The 15,251-nt window shown below is 57.7% G+C and overlaps 1 protein-coding gene across 1 annotated transcript in view; it reads right to left on the reverse strand.

The window, feature by feature from the left end:
* Nucleotides 1–8,343: 8,343 nt before the first annotated feature.
* The window catches only part of GNA11 (guanine nucleotide binding protein (G protein), alpha 11 (Gq class)), a 27,077-nt gene continuing 20,169 nt past the window's right edge, over nt 8,344–15,251 (reverse strand). Inside the window, exons 2-7 of the mRNA XM_006897908.1 lie at nt 14,844–15,028; nt 12,394–12,548; nt 11,341–11,469; nt 10,412–10,541; nt 10,036–10,189; nt 8,344–8,540 (exon numbers count right to left, since the gene is read on the reverse strand). Coding sequence (XP_006897970.1) covers nt 8,350–8,540; nt 10,036–10,189; nt 10,412–10,541; nt 11,341–11,469; nt 12,394–12,548; nt 14,844–15,028 — 944 coding nt within the window. The 3' untranslated portion in view covers nt 8,344–8,349. The remainder of the gene's footprint in view (nt 8,541–10,035; nt 10,190–10,411; nt 10,542–11,340; nt 11,470–12,393; nt 12,549–14,843; nt 15,029–15,251) is intronic.

Genomic DNA, 15,251 nt, shown 5'->3' on the forward strand with positions numbered 1-15,251 from the left:
CTGCACAGTAGAGTGGACCTGGGGGGAGGAATTACAAAACAATGAAAGAATTTTTCTTTTACTTTTCAAAGAGGGGAGTGTATTGAGGGGAAAGGTGGGTGGAAAGAAAAGTGTAACAATGAATGAATGGAAATCCAAAGTCTCTGTAAATTTTCATTGAAATTAATAATAAAATTTTTTTTTAAAAGATAAATGAGTAGCACCTGCCCAGGGATGAAGTTCAGAAGGCAAGAAGGGGTGTAGGCCAGCAGGCTGGCTGGAATGAGAGTCACAGGGAGGGAGTGGGGAGATAGCAGCTGCACTGTGTGCATAGTGACATCATAAAAAAAAAGTGAATGAACAGGTGAAGGGAAAGCGGATTGACTTTCACTCCAGCCACAATCAAACCAGCTTGAAAAGGAGAACAAAGAGAAGAAAGCCCTAGCAGTTTATTTCTGAAAACCAGCCATTGGGAACCTGCAGACAGACTCCAATGTGCCGGTAAACACAAAGGTACAGGACCAGGCTAGGAAGAAAGGCCTGGCAATCGACTTGTCAAAGATCGGCCTCCAAAACGCCCTCGGATCACAAAAGAGCGTCGTCTGAGAACGTGCTGGAGGACGAAGCCCCTGGCTGGAAACTCCACTGCACTGCGACCGTCAGGAGCATCCAAAACCACGCACCAGAGGAAGCTGTGAAGGCAACAATAGCTCAGGACTGGGGAGCAGTGACCCGTCCTCCCCTGCTGCTGAGTCAGGGGCCACCTGACAGGAACTAAAGCAACAGTGCCCAGCGCTGGCCCTGCCCAGTGCTGAGTGAGTCCCGCTGCCCCTGCAGCCTGGGCCACTAGTCTACCAGCTAGGAAGGGTGGCCCATCTGGCCCATGAGATCCCAGTCACAGCGAACCCTCACCTCCAGCGGGGGGAAGTATGGACCTGGGGGCCACAGCCCTGTCCTTTACTGCATGCTGTCCTGGGGTCACCCCTGGCTCTAGGAGGGGAGAGGCCCATCATCAATGTCGGCCACAAAAGCTCCTCCTCCTCCTGCTTCATTTCCCTTCTTTTTTTTCACTGATGAACTGTTTCTTTGGATAGGACGAGAATGCCTCCACACAGCTTCCTTCCTTCCTGCTGGATAACTGCGGTTTTCTCCTTTTTGGTCAAAATTCCTGCCCATCTGGGGGACAGCTTCCTGTTTCAAGATCCCCATTTAGTGACAGCCACTGTGGCCAAGGGGCCCCTGGGAGGTGCAAACGCAGAACACGCTCAGTACCTAAGGGAGAGTTCAGAGGTTCAAGTCTATCCACACGTGTCTCAGGAGAAAGGCCTGGATTCTAAACTAACAGTCCTTGGGACCCTGCAGGGCACCATCCCGTTCTGAGGCGCGTGGGGTTACCCGTGAGTCGGGGTCAAGTAACAGCAGCTGGTGGTCTTGTTCATGCAAGACCCCACAGAAGAACACCCCTACAGAAGGTACCCTATTTCTGTTACTCCTAGGCCCCTCAAGCCAGCTTGCAAGGACCACCCCAGTCTGGGGCTCCCTAGGGGATCGGCTGAGCCTCAAACGCAACCCTTCATCCCTTTATATCTTCACCTGTTTATGACTTAAGGGACATCTAGTGTCCACCTAGAGTTCCCACCTTTGGGGTTTAGTGGGAACAGCCTATCCCACCCTCGGTGCATACTGCCCTCTGGTGGGAGCCTGTAGAACTACATGAATCTAGAAAGAGGCCTCATCCTACCAGCCTCACCACCAGAATCCACTGGGATAGATATGCCCCACTGGATTCTAGTGGCCCTGTGGGCAAAGAGTTGTACTGCCAACCCAAAGGCAGCTAGTTCAAATCCCACAGCCTCTGGAGGGTCAGCTCCGAGCGGATTTCAGCTCTCCTCGGTAAGGAGGGACTCACGGAAGGAAGGTGCTTCCTTTATGACCAGGTCACTCGCTAACAACTGAGAGGAGATCACGGACTGTAACGACGGGGGCTCTGGTTGTGCAGCCCATCAAGTGTCGCATTGCTAATCCAGAGATACACGCCTGAGGGAGAAAGCAGGGCGACCCCCTCCCACGTGGTTACAGCCTTCAGAAAACCTCTGGGGAGGTCAGCAAGGAGTCCGTTCTAACACAACAGCAGTGCACGAATTGATAAATAATGTAAAAAATAAAATAATATAAAAAATGTTATTTTAAGTGCCCTCCGTTACCGACAACACAGGGTTTCAACAAGACATTCAAAGCAGAAATGAATTGTTTCGGAAAGGTTCCCTGTCATCTTCATTTCCTTAGCCATGTACTTCAGGGGGTTTTGTTCCTCTGCCTCCCACCTCTGATTCCTGTCTTGCGGTCTATTCCCAGGAAGCCCACCTGTGACAGGGGTGTCATGGGATTCTCTCACAGGCCCCGTCACCTTTTTGGTCTGACGTTGACTCCATCTCATGGGACAGCACAGTCCTGGGCCCGACTCCCCTCGCCGCTGTGTCCATGCCCATGGACGTGGCCACCCTGTCACTCTCTGTGGCGGCCTTCTTTCCTGGTGACCTTCTACTATATCAAGGATTACTCGCTTCTCCAGGGACCGAGGACATGGTCATCCCCTCCTGATGATGTGTACAAATACACGAGGCTAAGTCTCGCCCTCATGGCTTCTCAGAAGCACACTGGTCGCACGTTGTCTGAGGCCTACCAGTCCCTGGCTACTGTAGATTGAATTGTGTCCCCTCAAAACACACGAGTCAGTCACCCTGGCCAGGTCATTACGTACCTGCCCTCTGCTTCCTGACCCTTGTGATGCTACCAAGGCCAGATACAAGCTGCAGGATCCAGTTGTATCTTGAGTCAACCACTTGATATTGAAGAGATCAAACAAGCAAGCAGAGATGGGGGGAGGAAGGCCCACTCCCCCAAGAGTGAACTAGGAGCAGCACGTGGTCTTTGAACTTGAGGTGTCTGCACTGAGAATCTCCTAGAGCCAGGGGAGATGGGAGCCAAGACACGGACACCTCCAAGGACCATCGAGCCCACAGGCGGCGAGCTGACTGACAGGAAGCCTCCACTATAGCCAGCACCCTCAACTCAGACTTCCAGGCTCGACAACTGTGAGAACAGGCTTGCTAAACCCACCCACGCGTGGCCTTTCAGTCATGGCAGCACTAGCTGACAGACAGTGTTACACTCGACATCATTCACCAGCGCAACTCAAAGCATTGATCCTTCTTCAGCCTCCTTGCTCACTGTCTGGGTATCCCATGCATACGAGGTGGCTGGAAGCAGTATGGCTTGGGTCAGGTTCACCTCAGTCCTCAGAGTGATATCCTTACTCTTTAATGTAATAAACAGCTTAAAAATTGTATTTTAAAAGGGAAGAATATTCTGTAAAAAATAAGTATATGTATTTAAAAATATTCTCTTTTTATCATGAACAGGGGCATCTCCAAAAGCTTAGGGAACTAACCCCCTGCTTCCTGACCACCAGAAGCTGATGCCCTCAGTGTGGGTGCCTGGAGTCAGGCTTTCTCCGTGGCTTCCCAGGCTCTGTGCACCCCACCTTGTCTTGGGGAGAGAGTCACTCGTCTTTCCAACAAGACCAGGCATTCCTACTGCAACAGCTCACCAGGCCCCAACGGGCCCTGTTCCCTGATGCGCCCGCAGGGGCACATAAGACGCTGGACGGAGAGTCTGAGGCCCGTGTTTGAGGGGTGACTCAGGCCCCTGCTGTGAAAGCATCATCCTGGGCAAGTCCCGACATCTCACCTTTCGGGAGGTGTGACTGCCAAGTTGGAAGCAGTTCCTTAGGGCTCCTGGTGAAGACAGAGAGTTCTAGAATTCTAGTCTTGGTGGGGGTGGGCCAGGGCAAGGAGGGCGTGGGCCTGGACCTCACATCAACGGTTCCCGCTCTGCGGTCGCCCTTTTGACATGTGGCAGTATTCTGAGCTGGGTGTTTTGCTTTCGTTTTGCACCACAGCCACAGCCGTGTGCCGATGCTCTGGCCTCGCGGCATTTCCAAGGCTGGAGGTCTGTTTCTGTGGAGGCCGGCTCCCTCCTCTTCCTCTTTCAGAATGCCTGGAGGGTCCAAACACCAATCTTATGGTCAGCAAGCAAGCACTTTGTCACTGTCCCACCAGAGCTCTTCATTGTGCCCCAAGCCCACACATCACAGGGCCAGTCTGGGCGGCACACCTGAGAAAAGCAATTTGAAAGATTAGAGGTTCAGGTCACCCAGAGGTGCCTCAGAAACATGACTTGGAGCTCTAACGGCAAGAAGCTGCACTGCAATCCCAGAGGTGAGTGGTTCCAATCCACCAGATGGTCCACTGGAGAATGAGGCGCAATCTTCTCCTGTGACAGTTGGATTCAGTTTGATGATACAAAACAAGGGGGGGAAATTCTGTCACTGAATATCCTATGGACAGATTCATACAGGTTTCAAAGAATTCTGATCCAAAGGGGAGAACTGCAGAACAGAATTTCAATTCCTCATGGAATCCAGACTTCGTAGTCACGTGGCTGGTTGGACCCTCCAAACTATTGCCCAGAGACAACCTTTAAACGCCAAACCTATTTAGTCTCCTTAAACTCAAATTATAGTTTAGCCTAATTAATTTTAAAAATCTGCCTTGAGTATTACATTCTTTTAAGACCTATCTATCAAGTTGACAGCAGCATTCAAAAGGTCAGACATGGGGCAGTGAGTGAGCTTATGTTTAGGAGGGATGAATTAATTCAGAAAAGCAACGAGGATGGTTCCGTAACTTCCCTCACTAATCATTGTCACGGAATTTATGTGGGGAAATGGTAGAATTGGTGTTGCCATGGATATTCTCAACAACAACAACAAAAATTCCAACAACAGCAAAGAAATGACAAGCCATAGAGCGCCGTTCTATGCTGACCCGGAGGTCAGCCGCACTGGTTACCGGCTCCCAGGCCTCTGGCCCCTTTAGAAGCAGAACAAGGCTCTCAGGTGTCTCTGCCACCACCTGCTGGGCACAGGCGGAATGACAGACGGGGCATCTCTCCACAGGGCAATGCCAGACCAGGTGCCCTTCCCAGCACCTCTAGCTCCTGAACCTGCTTTCTTCTCTCTCTGCTTCCACCTGGACAGGTGCAGACACCTCTACTCAGCCCCTGCCTCCTGCCCCCGCCCTCTCAGACTGTTCTCGCAGCAGCCAGAAGGCACCGGTGAGCAGGGAGCCAGACCTGCCCCTCCTCTGCCTACAGCCCTCCAGGGCTCCCACCTTCCTCCGGTCAAAGTCGAAGTGTTCCCAGCAGTGCACAGGCCCCCACCCCGCCCCTGCACCCCTTGTCTTCTTGCTGTCCTTCCCTCCACTTTCCCTTGGTCCACTTACCTCTAGCCTCTTCACGTCAGGTCTGACCTTGCCCAGGGCTTCTCATGGGCTGTGCCCTCTGCCTGGAACGCCCTTCCCCCACCTTCCCCTGGCCTTGTCCTCCCAGTCGCCGGCTGCTGTGTCACCAGAGGGCGCCCGTGAGCACCAGTCTTCCTCTGCCTACAGTGGGGTCGGGGGGCCGAGGGTGCTCCCACCCCTCGGGTAAAACACCCCTGTCCTCCTCGCTGTGCACCGGCCCCTCCACCTTGTCCTCTCCTCCTCTCAGTCACAACCACACTGGTCTTCGTGCTGACCCCTCCACGCTGGAGACTGCACAGGAGGCAGAACTGCGCCCACTGCCCATCTCTGTTCAAGCCCAACACGGCCAGGGGACCAGAACCATCTCCCATGCCACTGGGGGGTAGGGGGCAGCGCCCAGGACAGAGCTGGCGCCCAGCAGGCCCTGGATCTCATGAACCCGGTGAAGGCGGGAGGCACACGGAGTGTCCCACGGGTTAAATCAAGGCTGGGCTGGGGGCTGCCCTTCCTAAAGGAGGCACAGAGCCATAGCGCGTGGGGCCCCAGTCCAGACCCCAACACCCCAAAAGTGAGGCACAATGTCACCCCGCCTCCACCCCAAGCTCCTGGAGCTCAGCTCTCGCCTGAAAGGGGACGAGAGCCCTGGAGATCTGCTGGCCCTATCAGAACCCCACCTGGGCTCCTCACCCTCAACCAGCAGCAAATAAAAGACACAAGGGGCCACAGCGTTTAGGAACAAAATTTATTCCAATTTAAAACAGAGAGTTCATTTCAGGAGAAAGATATGAAAAGTTGATTTCCATCAGGATTTCTGGATTAGGGGGTCAGGGCCCCACCAGCCTGTCGCCCACCCGCCGGGGACGTGGGCGGCCACTGGCCGCAGGGGGGATGGCTCTCAGCAGGCACGCCCCAACTCCTCCCTCCCGTCCCCAACACGCACGACAACACATGCATTTCAAACGACAAAAGGTTTAAAAACGGCGCTTTATACAATCTTTTCTTAAATAGGTTCCGTTCGGGCTTGGGTCGGGGCTGTGTAATGTACAAGTGTGACCACAGGGGTCCGCCGTTGGCACTTGCGTCTCGAGCGTGACCCCGACGCGAGGGGGGCATTGGCACGACACCTCTCTCGGAGGAGCAGGGGACCCGGGCGCCGGCAGACTCACTTCTCTTGGCAACTGTGGCCCGACTCAGGCGCAAAAGGCAGGCGGCCCCCACCTCAAAGGGTGCCACGCAGAAAAGGAACCCACCAAGAGTACAGCGAAACCTCGGCCCCGACGTGCGCCCCTGCGGAACACAGCCGGCTCGGGTTCTCAGGGCCAAGCGGAGGGGTCACCAGCCCTGCCTCCACTCCTGGGCTCCATGCAGGCAAACTGGGTTTCCATGTGGTCCGGGGGTCTGGCAGCCCCTCCCTCCTGGGCCCCCATGTGGTTCTGGAATGCTGGGCTCCCTGTCCCCCCAGGAAGCGCTAACACTATCACAGGCTTTGGCTGTGTCCCCCTTCCTCCAACTGACTGGCTTTCATGGCCTCTCAGAGGTCCCCAGTTGGAGAGGGGTCCTGGGATACACCCAATTCCCTTTCTGGGAGATGCTGGCACAGGGGGTGGTGGCTCCAGGAAACCCCAAGTCTCTAGTGGGTCGACCACCTGCAGAGGGCAAGGCCCCACCTCAGCAGAATCGAGAAAGGGGCCTCTGGGACATGGGTGTGAGGAGGGTAGCACCCCTACTCTTTTACCCAGTAGGGGCTCACCCCGGGAATGTCAGTGCCCCTCAACTCTGAAGGACCCCACCTCTTAGGCCTCCCCTGGTATCCCCCGGACAAGAGCAGATCCCTGCCCTAAGCAAAGCACAAAGGGGTGTGGGTGCCCAGGACAACACTTTGGCTGGTCTGATTCTCAGATGGTCTCATTTTGAGGGTGCTTAAAGAGCAGTGGCTGCAGGGAGCGCCGGGGTGGGGCACAGGGCCCACTCTCAAGGGATCAAGGCATTGCTGGCAGTTCATTCCTTCCGTGAGCGTGTGCAAACAAAAATACCCGGATGCAAAGAAACCCCGCAGTGTTCCATCGACAACATCGGAGGAGGCGAAGTCGCTTCTCCCAAAACCAAAGTCCCCACACCCCGGCATGCCCGCTTCACAGTCACTGCGGGAGGCCTGCGCGTGGGGCTCTATGGGGACCCCAAGCTCTGGACCTCAGTTCTGGCTGACAGAGGGGGCTGCGTGCGCTCCTGCACACCCCCTCGGCCAAGATCCCCGCACCCCAGGCCTCTCACTCCACCTCGGGGGACAGACCTGAGAATAATCTAAAACGTCCCCACCTCACTCTTCCCACGTGGGTGAAGAAAGCAAAACTGTATGGACCCACCAGAGGCGAGGGCCCTCCAGACGCCTCCTGTTTCCGCTCTGGCCCCACAGCCTCTGGAGACCCCTCACTGGCCATGTTTTGGCACTGGAAATAAGAGCCCAGCCCACCCCAGACCCCAAGGCTGGGTGCGGGGGCCAGGTGGGGTCTGGGAGGGGTCTCCTCAGGGGACATAAGGGAGGGCAGGGGGTGTCTCTTTGACCCGCAAAGCTGGGGGTCCTGGTTTGTTTTGGTTAGGCACTTCCCAGGGTGGGCAACGGGGGGGCCGCCCACCCCCTTCATGAAGTCGTGTGAGCAAAGCATCGCGTGAAGGTGCATAGGACTCAATAACTTAAACAGAAGCCGGGCTGCAGTCTCCGGACCTTCCGGACGCAGGAGGACACCACGGGCGGACAGGACGACAGGGACGGCGCGAAGGGCGCGGGGTGGGCCCCCACCGCCCCACCGTCTGCCTGGACGGGGCGGCCGGGCCGGGGTGAGGTCTGAGGCGCCCGCGTGCGGCCGGCCCTCATGTTACGTGTTTCTTTAAAAAAACAAAAACAAGAACAAAACAAAATCGGAGCTTCGCGGCGCCGGGCCGGGTGAGCGGGTGCAGAAGTGTAGAAAGGGGGCGTCCCAGCGCTGCCGAGGTGACGGGCGGCGGGGGCTCACACCAGGTTGTACTCCTTCAGGTTGAGCTGCAGGATGGTGTCCTTGACAGCCGCAAACACGAAGCGGATGTTCTCGGTGTCGGTGGCGCAGGTGAAGTGTGAGTAGATGATCTTGTCACTGTCGGGGTTCAGGTCCACGAACATCTTGAGGATGAACTCCCGGGCAGCCTGGGCGTCGCGCTGGGGCCCTGTACGTGGGCAGCAGGGTCAGGCAGCATTGACGCCCACCAGCACCCTGCCTGCCTGCTCCCACCATCTCCTGGGGCTGCCCAGCAGGGCACCTCCTTCATGGCTGAGCTGTGTTCTGCAGGGACCAAGGTGCTGCCCAGGCAGCTCTGGCTCTCAGCCTCGCCAGGCCCTAGCCTCTCCGGGACTGAGTCCCCCACGCCCACATACACTCGTGCTCACACTGGACACGTACACCTTCACGGTGTCCCCACGTCACAACCCCAAGCCCTATGTGGGGTGACCCGTGTGTCTAGGCCACACGGCCTTGACTCCCCTGGAGACTCACCCAGCCTGCCACTCCACCCTTTCAGACCCTGCCGAGCCCTCCCATTGGGCTCTAGTCCACGCTGGCCGAGCAGTGAACGCCAGCAGTGTCCTACAGGACCCCTCCCTGGGTGGCTCTGGGCCTGGACCCCTCCTGCATCCCTGACAGTGCAGGTCCCCAGGATGGCTCTGCCCCCAGGTCCACATGCCTGGTGATTCCAGGCGAGGGTTGGGTGCTGCGGGCTGACTGGACAGGTTGGAGGACCCCTCCACACAGCACTCTGCCTGCCATTAGGGGCTCAGGTCAGCCTGGCTGGAGGTGGCCCTGGGCATGCCCTCTGCTGCCCCCTAGGGCTTACGGTGGCAGTGCACTGGCGTGGGGTGAGGGACTTAGGGCTCTTGCTCCGTGGACGTGGACCTGAGTGGACTGGGCACAAGGGCTGTGGAGTCTGGCAGTGACCACCCAGGCTCTATGTCCAAGGGCCAAACAGGCACCAAGCCTTCTCCTCCGAAGTCCAGCTGCCTGTCCCCACACCTTAAGCACTGACCACACAGCTCCCAGTAGGGCTGCTACGTATGTGTGGGTGAGGGACATGCTCAACATGGCTTTGGGATGGAGGTGTGCATGTCCCTCGCGCTGGCCACAGACTCCAGGTCCCAGGAGGCCTGAGGTGCAGGAAGGCGGGGCCTGTGCTGCAGGGAAGCGGGGCCTGAGGTGTAGGAAGGCGGGACCTGTGCTGTGGGGGTGGAGCCTGCGCTACAAGGAGGAGGGGCCTGAGGTGCAGGAAGGCAGACCCTGAGGTGCAGGGAGGCAGGGCTTGCGCTACAAGGAGGCGGGGCCTGTGCTGCAGGAAGGAGGGGCCTGTGTTGTAGGGGCAGGGCCTGTGCTGTAGGAAGGCGGGGTCTGTGCTGTGGGGGTGGAGCCTGCGCTACAAGGAGGCGGGGCCTGAGGTGCAGGAAGGCAGACCCTGAGGTGCAGGGAGGCGGGGCTTGTGATGCAAGGAGGCGGGACCTGTGCTGTACAAAGGCGGGGCCTGTGCTGCAGGAAGGAGGGGCCTGTGCTGTAGGGAGGCGGGGCCTGTGCTGCTGTAAGGAGGGGCCTGTGCTGTGGGGCGGGGCCTGTGCTGCAGGGAGGCGGGGCCTGCACTATGGGAAGGTGGGTTTGCGGGAAGGGCCCAGCCCAGAACTCACCATCAAACTCGGGGAAGTAGTCGACGAGGTGGGAGTAGAGGATCTTGTCCTCCAGCAGGTCCTTCTTGTTGAGGAAGAGGATGACGGAGGAGTTCTGGAACCACGGGTAGGTGATGATGGTCCGGAAGAGCGCTTTGCTCTCCTCCATGCGGTTCTGGGCAGAAGGGACAGACTCACTGCTCTGCAGCCCTGGGCACTGAGGGGCCTCACACCAGTGGACGGCAACAGGGGGCTCGAGGCGACGTCCTTCCCCTCGACCTCGGCTCTGGCCGTGGTGGGAGCAGAAGCTTCATCCCTCCCTGCACTCACTGAGGAGGCAGCCAGTGTCACCTTGTCCAGTGTCCGCCCTTGGCCCCCAACAACTCGGGACACTCACCTCATTGTCCGACTCCACCAGGACCTGGTCGTACTCGCTCAGGGCCACGAGGAACATGATGGACGTCACATTCTCAAAGCAGTGGATCCACTTCCGCCGCTCTGACCGCTGCCCACCGACATCTACCATCCTGCACAGGCCACAGGCACATAAGGTCTCAGCTGGTCACCCACTCCTGACACAGGTGTGCAGACGGGGCGCACCTTCCAGTAGTCCAGCACCACAAGGGGTCCCCAAAGCCTCAAGTTCAAGTCCTAACCCCATCCCCAGGGACGAGCTTATCTGAAGACAAAGTCACTGGGATGTACGTCACGTGGGGGCTTATCCTATGAGCAGTTTACAGAAGACCCAAGGACAGATGCCCCTGAACATGGAGGCAGAGACTGGTATGCTGCAGGCACAAGCCAGGAACACCTGGGTCGTAGCTGGAAGGAACCAGAAGGACCCACCCCCACCCAGAAGGAGAACAGAGCCCACTGGGTGGGAACATCAGGCTTCTGGTCTCAGGGACGGCCGCCACCCATCTCCTAGCTGTCCAGAGTGGGGACTTTGTGATGGTGGCCTTTGGGCACTGAGACAACAGCTTCAGAGTTCACAACAGTAGAGGCTGAGTCCTCCAGGGAACGGACAGTGGTCTCTGGGGATCTCTGGGCTCATCCCCTCCCTATCCCTGCTCCCTGACCTCAGTTCAGAACCTGGCAAGTCCACTGTTGTTCCCAGGCCCCTGGCCCGTAACACCCGCAGTGGGGAGACCTCCAAAGCATCACATGCCCCGCATCCTGAAAGGACACTGGAGCCCTCCATCTGGTCTCAACGTGCCCGGGAGCCACTATTACACATTCAGAAGCTCTGAGCATCTGTCCCTGTGGCCATGAAGGCTGGTCATCTAAGACTGGACCTGAGAGACTAGTTTTTCCATCTTGTGGTACCTGAAGATGATGTTCTCCAGGTCAAAGGGGTACTCAATGATGCCGGTAGTGGGCACTCGGACCCGCAGCACGTCCTGCTGGGTGGGCAGGTAGCCAGAGGTGGCGATGCGGTCAACGTCGGTCAGGTAGCTGGAATGTGAGAGGGCTGCTCAGGCCAGTGCTCACACCCCAGGCACGTGCTGGCCTCTACATCGAGGGCCCAGGAAGCCCAGGGACACCGAGGATGGAAGGCGGCAACAGCCGGGCGTGCACTGAGGGAGCTGGCATGCAGGGCACATGAGAAAGTCTAAGGTGGACACAGGACCCCACCCCAGAACGCAGAAGCTTGGCAAACTTGAACCTGGACACTTCCCATTCAGTAACAAGGACCAGGCCCTGCTGGGAGCTGGGCAGGTCTGGGGTGGGAGAGGCAGGGCCTTCCAGGCTGGAGAACAAGGCCCTGAGGATCAGGGAAAGGACTTGGGGGACCTCTGGATAGAGGAAGAACTGCAGCCCGCAGCCAGCACAACCCTCACCGGAGAGTACCCCTGGGCCCCGAGGCCTTCAGCCAGCAGAGCCCTTACTGGTCAGCCCCCCTGGACCCCCATGCCTGCAGCCGGCACAACCGTCACCAGATAGTCCCCCTGGAACTCCCCCCACAGCTGGCAAAGCCCTCAATGAGCAGACGCCTGGAGCCCCATGTCTGGTAAAGCCCTTACTGTACAGCCTCCCTGGGCTCCCAGGCCTGCAGCCGGCATAACCCTCACTGGACAACCCCCAAGACCCTGAGCCAACACAGCTCTCAACAAACAACCCAGATACCCCAGGGCTGAAGCTGGCAGAGCCCTCACAGCAGTCCCCCAGCCTGCAGGCGGCAAAACCCTCACTGAACAGCCCAAGCCCCGAGCCGGCACATCCCTCACAGGACAGCCCCCCGGGCCCCCAGCCAGCACAGCCCCCACGAGACAGCCCCTCTGAGCCCCGAGCCCCCAGCCGGCACACCCCCCACGGGACAGCCCCTCTGAGCCCCGAGCCCCCAGCCGGCACAGCCCGCAGGCCCCCAGCCGCACTCACTACTTGGCCGAGTCGGAGAGCTGGTACTCGCGCCGCCGGTCGTAGCACTCCTGGATCCCAGGGTCGTTCCACAGCATCTTGATGGCGTTGACGTACTGGTGCTCAAAGGTGGTCACCTTCTCCACATCCACCTCCCGGATCAGGAGGGCATTGGCCTGCAAGGGGCAGAGGGGCAGCAAGCTCGCTGCAGCAGGCCTAACAAGCGGGCTGTGCCCCGAGGAAGGACAGCAAGCTCGCTGCAGGTCTCGGCGCCACCAGGCAGCATCCGTTCGGCCTGAGTGGGAGTCGTTGCCTCACGTTTCCCATGAATATCCATCCAAGACAAGCGAGGTCCAGTGGCCGCCAGCACTCCTCTGTGGAGGCCCCCACAGTAAAAGCCCCCGTGAAGCAGGCCCATGAGGAGAGCACACGGACGGCCTGTGAGTCCGCAAGGCTTTATCAACACAGCCAAGCAAGCAGCTCTTGGACTCCTGTCTGAGCAAAGAGGCATCAAGAACGCCAGAGTCCCAGGGAAACCTTGGGTTCCAAGGCCTGATGGGCCCCCATGAACCACAGCTTCCTCTACCGACACCAGGACGGTGTCCAGCTCCTACCGCCCAGCGCGCGGCTCAGGTTCACAACTGTGGCCTGCTGGAGACTGGTGGGACCCCGGGACTGTGGCCCGAGGGACCCTGCACACTGGAACTCAGTCCACTCCCGGAGATCACCCATTAAACAGGGCTGAACGAGAACCCCTGCGGGCCATGCTCCACCAGCCAGCCGAGGCCAAAGGGGAGCAGCGGCCGCAAGCACAGGCCAGAAGACGGGCAAATGGAGACGGGGAACACAGGGAGGGAGTGGGAACAGTGCTGTGACCCCAAGAGGATGGCAACTCATGTCAGGAAACAAAGTGTTACCAATTTCTCCATGGAAAACAAGCGCGTTCTGTCAAGCGGTCACTCCAGGCACAATAAACCCGAATCCCCTGCTGCTGGATCAAGCCCGACTCACAGCCACCCTGCCTCGCCGGTTCCCAAGGCCTAGCTTTCTCAAGAGCGGCAGCCGGGGGATGTGAACTGCTCACATTCTGGTTAGCTGCATGCGCTCTGCCACCACAGTTAAACGTCCCTGGAAGTTTCTTAAGACTTTATCAGGAAGCTTCTCTTTCCCTCATCCCACACTGACACAGTTGTATACATAGTAGTAGGTGGTGGGGGGTTCTGTGCCATTGAGTCCAAACCAAACCACAGCTGACCCACCAGTGGGTTTTCAGAGACAGGTAATCACACAGGAGGAGACGGCACATCCTTCTCCTGTGAGCAGCTTGCAGATTTAAACCCGTGTGCCTTAAGGATTGGAGTGCAGCTTCTTACCTCTCAGCCACCAGAGCTCCCTTCTGTGGTAGTAGTTGTTGTCATGCACCATCCAGTTAACAACTCACAGCAGCCCTGAACTCGGTCCTATCTTGAGCCAACCTCACTGCCTCGGACACACCGGCCTCCAATGTCACTGTGTCAATCCACCTCATCCAGAGTCTTCCTCTCCTGCACTGACCCTCTCGCATTCCAAGCAAGATCTCCTCCAAGGACTAGTCCCTCCTGGCCACATACCCAAAGTATGTGAGACAGAGCTTCAAAACCCTTGCCTCCAAGGAGAAACTTGGTTTCACTCTCTCCAGGGCAGACCTGTTTGTTCTCTTGGCAGTCCATGGTATGTTCAATATGCCTCAACCACCACAACTCAAAGGCACTGATTCTGCTGTCATCCTTAGTCACCACCCAGTTCTCAGAAGCAAAGCAAGCAACTGAGAAGACCATGGCCTGGCTCAGTTCCACCTTAGTCTCTAAACTGACATCATTGCTCTTCAGCACTCTGGAGAAGCACCCTACCTACAGCAGACTTTCCCAAAGCAGCTCATCTTTTGATTTCTTGACTGCTGGTGCCAAGAGTATTGACTGTGAAGTAGACAGTCCATAAACATTTGGTAAATGAATGCAGACCCCCATCTTGACTGACAAAAACAAATGGAGGGCTGGCCTTGGCTCCGGGCTGTAGAAGTCGACCCCTGCTCTACTCTAGCTGACTTCTGCTCTAGAGGCTGATAAATTATGGTCCAGAGGTGTGACAACCAGAAGAGACTGCAGAGGGAGGGGCCACCCAGGGCTGGGGGCAAGGTCCATGAAAGCACACGCCCAGGCCTGCAGGGGTCCCGGTGATTCACACACACAGGGTACGGGAAACCTGCCTCCCCTGCAGCTTACACTGTAAGTACCTGCACTCATTTTAACCACAGCGGCACCAAAACCGTGCACTCCCACGCTAACGTCTAACCAGTAAGCCAGTCCCACAGCCCCCTGCCACTTCATCACTGGCAAGAGACGGACGGTGAGAGCAGATCCATGACTGCCAGGAGCTCCGCCCCGAGGCGGCCAGCACCCAAGCAGAGGCCTCGGACCCCGGCAGCCCCTCACCTTGTTTTGTTCACACTTGTAGAGGATCTTCAGGGTCTCCATGGCGCGGATCATGGCCTGCATGGCCGTGAAGATGTTCTGGTAGACGAGCTTGGTGAAGCCCCGCTTGTCCTCCTCCGAGTAGCCGGAGCCGTGGATGATGCGCATCTGCTTGATGAACGTGCTCTTCCCGCTCTCGCCCGTGCCTGCGACACCAGACGGGGAGGTCAGGGGCAGGGGCTGCAGGGGCTGCAGGGAGCCCAGGCAAACGCCCCATCTGCTGGAGCATCGGCTGCTTTCCAGTGCCAACAACCATGAGACATGAACCAATTTCCTAAAATTCCATCAAGCCTGTATCTTACCTTTCTTCCTGGGAGAAGCCCTCGCTTCCTGAGAAGTCCTTTACATTGCCTGACCCAGGCCCACCCA

This window comes from Elephantulus edwardii, unplaced genomic scaffold, assembly GCF_000299155.1.
Source record: "Elephantulus edwardii isolate Elephantulus edwardi_28Jun2011 unplaced genomic scaffold, EleEdw1.0 scaffold00217, whole genome shotgun sequence".
NCBI classification, from domain to species: Eukaryota; Metazoa; Chordata; class Mammalia; order Macroscelidea; family Macroscelididae; genus Elephantulus; species Elephantulus edwardii.